This window comes from Procambarus clarkii, chromosome 4 (genome assembly GCF_040958095.1).
Source record: "Procambarus clarkii isolate CNS0578487 chromosome 4, FALCON_Pclarkii_2.0, whole genome shotgun sequence".
NCBI classification, from domain to species: Eukaryota; Metazoa; Arthropoda; class Malacostraca; order Decapoda; family Cambaridae; genus Procambarus; species Procambarus clarkii.
Genome location: NC_091153.1, coordinates 42652606 through 42662698, shown reverse-complemented (window position 1 = coordinate 42662698; position 10093 = coordinate 42652606). Strand labels below are relative to the sequence as shown.

General features: G+C 48.6%; 1 protein-coding gene across 8 annotated transcripts in view; it reads left to right on the top strand.

The window, feature by feature from the left end:
• Window positions 1–2850: 2850 nt before the first annotated feature.
• Window positions 2851–10093, top strand: part of Eph (Eph receptor tyrosine kinase) — a 71568-nt gene continuing 64325 nt past the window's right edge. For all 8 annotated transcript variants that reach the window (XM_069333979.1, XM_045732653.2, XM_045732679.2 and 5 more), the window contains exons 1-2: window positions 2851–3046; window positions 9081–9316. In XM_069333979.1, the coding sequence (XP_069190080.1) occupies window positions 2983–3046; window positions 9081–9316 (300 nt within the window). In that variant the 5' untranslated portion in view covers window positions 2851–2982. The remainder of the gene's footprint in view (window positions 3047–9080; window positions 9317–10093) is intronic.

Here is a 10093-nt window from a genome sequence, read left to right as displayed (position 1 = left end):
TGTACAGGGTGCTGGTTGGCACTCCTTGGAGTGTACAGGGTGCTGGTTGGCACTCCTGGGGGTGTAGAGGGTGCTGGTTGGCACTCCTGGGGGTGTAGAGGGTGCTGGTTGGCACTCCTGGGGGTGTAGAGGGTGCTGGTTGGCACTCCTGGGGGGGGTACAGGTCGCTGGTTGGCACTCCTGGGGGTGTAGAGGGTGCTGGTTGGCACTCCTGGGGGGGGGTACAGGTCGCTGGTTGGCACTCCTGGGGTGTGGAGAGTGCTGGCTGGCATCACTCATGCTCACTGTGTTACACTGGCACTATTTAGCTTTATCTAACGTCATCTGGTGTTTAATGGTACACTCTGGCACCCCATGTGTCTGCCAGTGTCTGGGGGGGGGAGGAGGAGGAGGAGGAGGAAGAGCAGGAGGAGGAAGGGGAGGAGGAGGAGGAGGAAGAGGAGGAGGAGGAGGAGGAGGAGGAGGAGGAGGAGGAGGAGGAGGAGGAGGAGGAAGAAGAAGAGGAGGAGGAAGAGCAGGAAGAAGAGGAGGAGGAAGAGCAGGAAGAAGAGGAGGAGGAAGAGCAGGAAGAAGAGGAGGAAGAGCAGCAGGAGGAGGAGGAGTAGAAAGAGCAGGAGGAGGAAGAGGAGGAGCAGGAGGAGGAAGAAGAGGGGCAGGAGGAGGAGGCAGAAGAAGAAGAGGAGGCAGAAGAGGAAGAGGAGGCAGAAGAGGAAGAGGAGGCAGAAGAGAAACATGAGGCAGAAGAGGAACAGGAGAAGGAAGAAGAGGAGGAGGAGGAGGAGGAGGCGGCAGAAGGGGGGGGGGGCGTGTACCTCCCCTACACAGTATACATCACAGAGCCAAGACGACCATCGCTCAAACGACGTGCTTCTCTCTAATCACCTTCCTTGAGAGTAGTTACTAACGAGGTGTTTGTTAACGCTGTCATCACACCCTGCTGATAACCACTTGCTTTTATATACTTCTTACAGTCGTTACCATACATATATAACCATTCTCGCTTATCTCTCTTATCATCTCTCTTATCATTCTCTCTTATCTTACACCGACAGGGTTATTAATCTGTTCTTCTTGAGGTTATCTTGAGATGATTTCGGGGCTTAGCGTCCCCCACGGCCCGGTCCTCGACCAGGGCGTCTTTTTGTTACACACCCCCAGGAAGCAGCCCGTAGCAGCTGTCTAACTCCCAGGTACCTATTTGCTGCTAGGTAACAGGGTCATCAGGGTGAAAGAAACATTTTGCCCATTTGTCTCCGCCTCCACCGGGGATCGAACCTGGAACCTCAGGACTACGAATCTGAAACGCTGTCCACTCAGCTAGGCGTCAGGCTTCTACACAACACAGTGGGTTAGTGAACACTCACAGTGCAAGAGAGGGGAGAAAAAGAGCTCTCTACTCTGTAAAGAGCTCCCCTCTTAAAGACCTGTAGAGTCTACAGGTCTACATAAGACCTGCGCGCAGACCTGCGGACACCAATAGTCTGCCTGGTCAGAATGTGAACCTGGGTTAAGACCAGCTTATAATTCATCTCAAAATGTATTAGTGAAATCATTTAATTGCATGTAATATCATTAGCATTAATAATTACAGTATCCAATTGCCTACTTTACGGCGCTAAATGTGTTAATTTGTATATGTCCTGGCCCTCCTGCGTCGATGTTGTCTATGTATCTTTGTACTGTTAAACCTGGTGGATACCTGGTTGATGGGGTTCTGGGAGTTCTTCTACTCCCCAAGCCCGGCCCGAGGCCAGGCTTGACTTGTGAGAGTTTGGTCCACCAGGCTGTTGCTTGGAGCGGCCCGAGGCCAGGCTTGACTTGTGAGAGTTTGGTCCCTCAGGCTGTTGCTTGGAGCGGCCCGCAGGCCAGGCTTGACTTGTGAGAGTTTGGTCCACCAGGCTGTTGCTTGGAGCGGCCCGAGGCCAGGCTTGACTTGTGAGAGTTTGGTCCCTCAGGCTGTTGCTTGGAGCGGCCCGAGGCCAGGCTTGACTTGTGAGAGTTTGGTCCCTCAGGCTGTTGCTTGGAGCGGCCCGAGGCCAGGCTTGACTTGTGAGAGTTTGGTCCACCAGGCTGTTGCTTGGAGCGGCCCGAGGCCAGGCTTGACTTGTGAGAGTTTGGTCCACCAGGCTGTTGCTTGGAGCGGCCCGAGGCCAGGCTTGACTTGTGAGAGTTTGGTCCACCAGGCTGTTGCTTGGAGCGGCCCGAGGCCAGGCTTGACTTGTGAGAGTTTGGTCCACCAGGCTGTTGCTTGGAGCGGCCCGCAGGCCCACATACCCACCACAGCCGGGCAGATCCGGCACTTTTCTTAGAAAACAATCTAGTTTCCTCATGAAGATGTCCACGGTTGTTCCGGCAATATTTCTGATGCTCGCTGGGAGGACGTTGAACAACCGCGGACCTCTGATGTTTATACAGTGTTCTCTGATTGTGCCTATGGCACCTCTGCTCTTCACTGGTTCTATTCTACATTTTCTTCCATATCGTTCACTCCAGTACGTTGTTATTTTACTGTGTAGATTTGGTACTTGGCCCTCCAGTATCTTCCAGGTGTATATTATTTGATATCTCTCTCGTCTCCCTTCCAGTGAGTACATTTGGAGAGCTTTGAGACGATCCCAATAATTTACTGATGTATATAATATTAATATTTCCTGAGTATGTATAAACCGGGAGAACGATGTATACATATTGTGCACTTTGCATACCAATATGTTAAAAATCAATAGTATTTAAGCCATAAAATATACCTCATACAATGAATACGTTTTCGTTCACGTTTTCTTTTTTGCTTGTAGGATAGACTAAAGTAGATTCGCCCTTCTAATTATTTTTTTCTCCCATGTTTTGCAGTGGGTGGAGGAGAGCTTCACGCAGTTCGAGAACGGCATCAACTGGAGGTCTTACGTGGTTTGTGACGTGGCCTACAACAATGTCAACAACTGGTTGTGGACGCCATTCATTGAACGAGGACCAGCTAATCGCATGTACATTGAGGTCAAATTCTCCATGCGAGACTGCTCGCTGTTTCCCGGGACTGCTCTCTCCTGTGAGTATTCCAGTGTGTGTGTGTGTGGTTGTGTGTGTGTGGTTGTGTGTGTGTGGGTGTGTATGTGTGTGTGTGTGGGTATGTGTGTGTGTGGGTATGTGTGTGTGTGTGTGGGTATGTGTGTGTGTGTGGGTATGTGTGTGTGTGGGTATGTGTGTGTGTGTGGGTATGTGTGTGTGTACTCACCTATATGTGCTTGCAGGATCGAGCATTGACTCTTGGATCCCGCCTTTCGAGCATCGGTTGTTTACAGCAATGACTCCTGTCCCATTTCCCTATCATACCTGGTTTTAAAATTATGAATAGTATTTGCTTCCACAACCTGTTCCTGAAGTGCATTCCATTTCCCCACTACTCTCACGCTAAAAGAAAACTTCCTTACATCTCTGTGACTCATCTGAGTTTCAAGCTTCCATCCATGTCCTCTCGTTCTGTTACTATTCCGTGTGAACATTTCGTCTATGTCCACTCTGTCAATTCCTCTGAGTATCTTATACGTTCCTATCATGTCCCCCCTCTCCCTTCTTCTTTCTAGTGTCGTAAGGCACAGTTCCCTCAGGCGCTCTTCATACCCCATCCCTCGTAGCTCTGGGACGAGTCTCGTTGCAAACCTCTGAACCTTTTCCAGTTTCATTATATGCTTCTTCAGATGGGGACTCCATGATGAGGCGGCATACTCTAAGACTGGCCTTACGTAGGCAGTGTAAAGCGCCCTAAATGCCTCCTTACTTAGGTTTCTGAATGATGTTCTAACTTTTGCCAGTGTAGAGTACGCTGCTGTCGTTATCCTATTAATATGTGCCTCAGGAGATAGATTAGGTGTTACGTCCACCCCCAGGTCTCTTTCACGCGTCGTTACAGGTAGGCTGTTCCCCTTCATTGTGTACTGTCCCTTTGGTCTCCTATCTCCTAGTCCCATTTCCATAACTTTACATTTGCTCGTGTTGAATTCTAGTAGCCATTTCTCTGACCATCTCTGCAATCTGTTCAGGTCCTCTTGGAGGATCCTGCAATCCTCATCTGTCACAACTCTTCTCATCAACTTTGCATCATCCGCAAACATCGACATGTAGGACTCTACGCCTGTAAACATGTCGTTAACATATACAAGAAATAGAATTGGTCCCAGCACCGATCCTTGTGGTACTCCACTTGTTACTGTTCGCCAGTCCGACTTCTCGCCCCTTACCGTAACTCTTTGGCTCCTTCCTGTTAGGTAGTTCCTTATCCATTCTAGGACCTTTCCCCCCACCCCCGCCTGCCTCTCGAGCTTGAACAGCAGTCTCATGTGCGGTACTGTATCAAAGGCTTTTTGGCAGTCCAGAAATATGCAGTCTGCCCAACCATCTCTGTCCTGTCTTATCCTCGTTATTTTATCATAGAATTCCAGAAGGTTTGTTAGGCACGATTTCCCTGTCCAGAACCCATGTTGATGTTTGTTCACAAACCTAATGTTCTCCAGGTGTGCAACCAGTCGTAGCCTAATTATTCTTTCCAGTATTTTACAGGGGATGCTTGTCAGTGATACAGGTCTGTAGTTAAGTGCCTCCTCCCTATCTCCTTTCTTGAAGATCGGCACGACATTTGCCTTCTTCCAGCAACTGGGCAATTCTCCTGACATAAGTGACTCATTAAAGATCATTGCCAGAGGCACACTGAGGGCCTGTGCTGCTTCTTTTAGTATCCACGGTGATACTTTGTCTGGTCCAACTGCTTTAGTTGCATCTAGAGTTGTCAACTGTTTCATTACCTCCTCTGCTGTCACCTCTATATCTGATAGTCTTTCATCTAGGGTAACCCCTTCCAACAATGGGAGCTGCTCAGGCTCGGTAGTGAACACTCCATGGAAACTGGCATTCAGTGCCTCGCAGATTTCCTTGTCACTTTCAGTATATGCCCCCTCTGTCTTCCTTAGTCTTGTCACTTGGTCGTTCACCGACATTTTTCTTCTTATATGACTGTGTAGTAACTTAGGTTGTTTTTTCGCTTTGATTGCAATATCGTTCTCATAGTCCCTTTCCGATGTTCGTCTTATGTTAATGTAATCGTTCCTAGCTCTGTTGTATCTGCTTCTGTTGTCCTCTGTTCTTTGTCTTCTGTACTTCCTCCACTCCCGCCTGCTGGCCATTTTTGCTTCCTGACACTGTCTATTAAACCATGGGTTATTATATTCCTTCTTATTTTTTCCCTTTACCGTTGGTATAAATCTCTCTTCGGCCTCCTGGCCTTTCTGTATGACTAGGTCCATCATATCTTGGACTGTTTTTCCTCTAATTTCTTCCTCCCACTGCACTTCACCCAGATAGTCCCTTATCCTCATATAGTCCCCTTTCCTGTAGTCAGCTCTCCTTTCCCAGATCTCTTGTCCCATGGTCATAATTTTGAATTCCATCATGTAGTCAAAGACTAGGACACAATGGTCACTGGCCCCTAGAGGTATTTCTCACATACCCACACACAGAACTACGTTCTGTGTGTGGGTATGTGTGTGTGTGTGGGTGTGCGGGTGTGTGTGGGTGTGTGGGGGTGTGCGGGTGTGTGTGGGTGTGCGGTTGTGTGTGGGTGTGTGTGTGTGTGTGGGTGTGTGTGCGTGTGTGCGTGTGTGGGGGTGTGTGTGGGGGTGTGTGGGTGGGTGTGTGTGGGTATGTGGGTGTGTGTGGGTATGTGTGTGTGTGTGGGTATGTGGGTGTGTGTGGGTGTGTGTGTGTGTGGGTGTGTGTGCGTGTGTGCGTGTGTGGGGGTGTGTGTGGGGGTGTGTGGGTGGGTGTGTGTGGGTATGTGGGTGTGTGTGGGTATGTGTGTGTGTGTGGGTATGTGGGTGTGTGTGGGTATGTGTGTGTGTGTGGGTATGTGGGTGTGTATGGGTATGTGTGTGTGTGTGGGTGTGCGGGTGTGTGTGGGTATGTGTGTGGGTATGTGGGTGTGGGTGTGTGGGTGTGTGTGGGTGTGTGCGTGTGTGGGTGTGTGGGGGTGTGAGTGTGGGTGTGTGTGTGTGTGTGTGTGTAATTACCTAAGTGTAATTACCTAAGTGTAGTTACAGGATGAGAGCTACGCTCGTGGTGTCCCGTCTTCCCAGCACTCTTTGTCATATAACGCTTTGAAACTACTGACGGTCTTGGCCTCCACCACCTTCTCACTTAACTTCTCACTTAACGTGTGTGTGTGTGTGCGTGTGTGTGTGCGCGCGCGCGCGTGCGTGCGTGTTTTAATTGCTTGGACATGTTCTCGCATGATTATCTACTTTATTCCCTACTTCAAAAGTAGAGTGTAAGTTAATACTTCAAAAAGTAGTATTAAGTGCTAGAGTTAGAGGTAAGATACAAAACTCCTCGTCTTAACCTTCCCTTAACTCTTCCCCTAACCACCACCCACTCTACCTAGTATCATAACTTAAGAGGAGAGAAACAGCAGGGGAGAGGGGACATGATCACTATATATAAATTACTGAAGGAAGCAGGTAAGGTGGGCAAAGACAAGTCTCTTTAAATTGAAAACAATACATATTGGTCAGCTGGACACGGGCTGAAGCTGGAAGCACAAATGAGGCATACGCTAAGTAGTATACATGTCCTGTATGTATACTGTATGTACTGAGCACAAAGAGCTAGAACTAGCATTAAAGTGGTCTAGAATAGGTAAGCGATGATAGGTAATAACAAGCTGATTAACTGGGACTGAACAAACCAAGACGTTGAAGAACTGTGCTGAGAAGAACAACTACATAATTGTAAAATGGGAGCCGGTCGGCCGAGCGGACAGCACGCTGGACTTGTGATCCTGTGGTCCTGGGTTCGATCCCAGGCGCCGGCGAGAAACAATGGGCAGAGTTTCTTTCACCCTATGCCCCTGTTACCTAGCAGAAATATAGGTAGCTGGGTGTTAGTCAGCTGTCGCGGGCTGCTTCCTGGGGGTGGAGGCCTGGTCGAGGACCGGGCCGCGGGGACACTAAAAGCCCCGAAATCATCTCAAGATAACCTCTCAAGATACAGAATCTTGACTTGATACAGACTTGAACCTGCTTGCTTGATACCTGGTTGATGGGGTTCTGGGAGTTCTTCTACTCCCCAAGCCCGGCCCGAGGCCAGGCTTGACTTGTGAGAGTTTGGTCCACCAGGCTGTTGCTTGGAGCGGCCCGAGGCCAGGCTTGACTTGTGAGAGTTTGGTCCACCAGGCTGTTGCTTGGAGCGGCCCGAGGCCAGGCTTGACTTGTGAGAGTTTGGTCCACCAGGCTGTTGCTTGGAGCGGCCCGAGGCCAGGCTTGACTTGTGAGAGTTTGGTCCACCAGGCTGTTGCTTGGAGCGGCCCGAGGCCAGGCTTGACTTGTGAGAGTTTGGTCCACCAGGCTGTTGCTTGGAGCGGCCCGAGGCCAGGCTTGACTTGTGAGAGTTTGGTCCACCAGGCTGTTGCTTGGAGCGGCCCGAGGCCAGGCTTGACTTGTGAGAGTTTGGTCCACCAGGCTGTTGCTTGGAGCGGCCCGAGGCCAGGCTTGACTTGTGAGAGTTTGGTCCACCAGGCTGTTGCTTGGAGCGGCCCGAGGCCAGGCTTGACTTGTGAGAGTTTGGTCCACCAGGCTGTTGCTTGGAGCGGCCCGCAGGCCCAGTGCTTCGAGAAAATAGGCACTAGCACTAAAAAACCTGTAGACGCCTTTGTCCAGGACGGATCGAAACGTCGTCGTCGTCTCATCGTCTGGTGTCTGGTTTGGTCGTCATGGGCCAGATTCACGAAGCAGTTACGCAAGCACTTACGGACGTGTACACCTTTCCTCAATCTTTGACGGCTTTGGTTACATTTATTAAATAGTTTACCAGCATGAAAACTTCCCAATCCATTGTTGTTATAGTTATAAACACCTTCCTGGTGCTTCGGAGCTCCTTAACTGTTTAATAATTGTAAACAAAGCCCCCAAAGATTGAGAAAAGATGTACGGGTTCGTAAATGCTTGCGTAACAGCTTCGTGAATCTGGCCCCATATCTTCAGCTTCGTTATTGTGACTCTTCGTCTTCAGATAAATGTTTTCAGGGAAGGAAACTGACGGAGAAGACCCGGCTAGAGCCATATGACACTGTGTCTAGATCCTAGACACTGCAATTTGATGTCGCCTTCTTGAATCACGACTAAGACCTCTGGAAGTATACTATGACCCCAGGTCTACTTGGCACACTGGTGTATGCTGCCAGCTTTCTGCTAAAGTAGCATCCCGCCAAACACACACCGAAACTACGACGTTGGTACAACGTTCGAACAAGTTTTAACACCTAACCAGTTATAACAACCAATATAGCAAGTTGTAACAACGTTCTAATACGTCATAAACACGTTAAGTCAAGATGTAACAACTTTATTACAAGTTGTAACAAGCGGAAAATAGAGACAGTTATATATACGTCTGCGTAGCCTTTATGAACTAACCTAACCCTCCCAACGTTGTGTACAACCTTCGTGAGACCCGGTCTTGAGTATGCAGCCTAGACTTGCAACATCCCCTTAACAAAACGGGTTCAGAAATATGGAACGAAATTTATTCTTAAAAGTCAAGAGGATTGAATTGCAAGGAAAAGCCGAAGGAAATAGTTCTTGCGAGAAATTATCGATGAGGACATGACAACGATATGCAAGATTCTACAGGGAATTGTAAGGTAGACAAAGATGCAGCTGTTTCGAGTGAGGAGCGGCAGTACGAAAGAGCACAAATGGGTCAGATGTCAGAAAGGGTTCATTTAGCACCAGGGTGTTGAGTACAAAAGAATGATTCGCAAGTATAATAGGCAGTGGTTGAGGCTGGCTCCACTGGAGACTGTCTCCAGGTAAGTTCCAGGTGTAGACAAAGTTCTAAAGGTCGGTATGAGAACCATATCATACCGCCCAGCATATTAAAGGTATAATGACTGGAAGGGTGGAGCTAGATCTAGATTCTGCACATGTATTTAATAGTTCTCACCACCACCACAACTCACCACCACCACCACAACTCACCACCACCACCACAACTCACCACCACCACCACAACTCACCACCAACACCTCCCCCAAACAGGCAAGGAGACCTTCTCTCTCCTCTATTACGAGTTCGATGCGGCCACGAAGGAGCCGCCGTTCTGGGAGCCAGAAAGCTACAAGCTGATCGACCGCATCGCCGCCGACGAAGGCCGCTTCACCAACTCCGCGGACATCATCATCAACGCCGAAGTCCGCTCCATCCCCGTCACGAAGAAGGGCGTCTACTTCGCCTTCAGAGACCAAGGGGCGTGCATCTCCCTCCTCGCTATCAAGGTACGTCATCTCCCGCTACTCCCATTAGAGTTTAACATGTTTAAAAACTGCCATTAATAATAATTACATATTCAGTGACCAGGGTCTGAGACTCGCTATCCTATGGTCTGAGACTCGCTATCCTAAGCATTAATCACATAATTTATCCATCATTTTCAATATTATTAGCCATCATTTATTATTATGAGAATATATCTATCAACCATATGTTATTATCTACTTTTTTTGATATACTGGTTTTAGATTGTGACGAATTATCTTGGGTATAAAACATTGGATTATTTAATTGTCACTGATTATATATAATTTGTTATATTAATTACTAGTGAAGCTATTTATAAGGAAGGCTTAAATATGGGGGCTTTGTGGTACTCGAAGTCTGTGGTACACAATTAGGGCGACCCTTGGTACAATATCTGGTACCCTGGTGTACCACTCAAGCTGGGTACCATGTCTGGCAGCCTAGTTGTGTTTGTTAGATGTTTGAAGCGTCTTGAGGATATATTTGTTGCGACATGGACTACTAGACTGTTTGTGACCTTATCGTGCATGAGGTCTTAGGCTCATGTCGTAAGTCTGGGCTGTTGAGACCTCGTGGAAATCCATGTCGTGCATGAGGTCTTAGGCTCATGTCGTAAGTCTAGGCTGTTGAGACCTCGTGGAAATCCATGTCGTACATGAGGTCTTACGCTCATGTCGTAAGTCAGGGCTGTTGAGACCTCGTGGAAATCCATATCGTACACGAGGTCTTACGCTCATATCGTAAGTCTGGGCTGT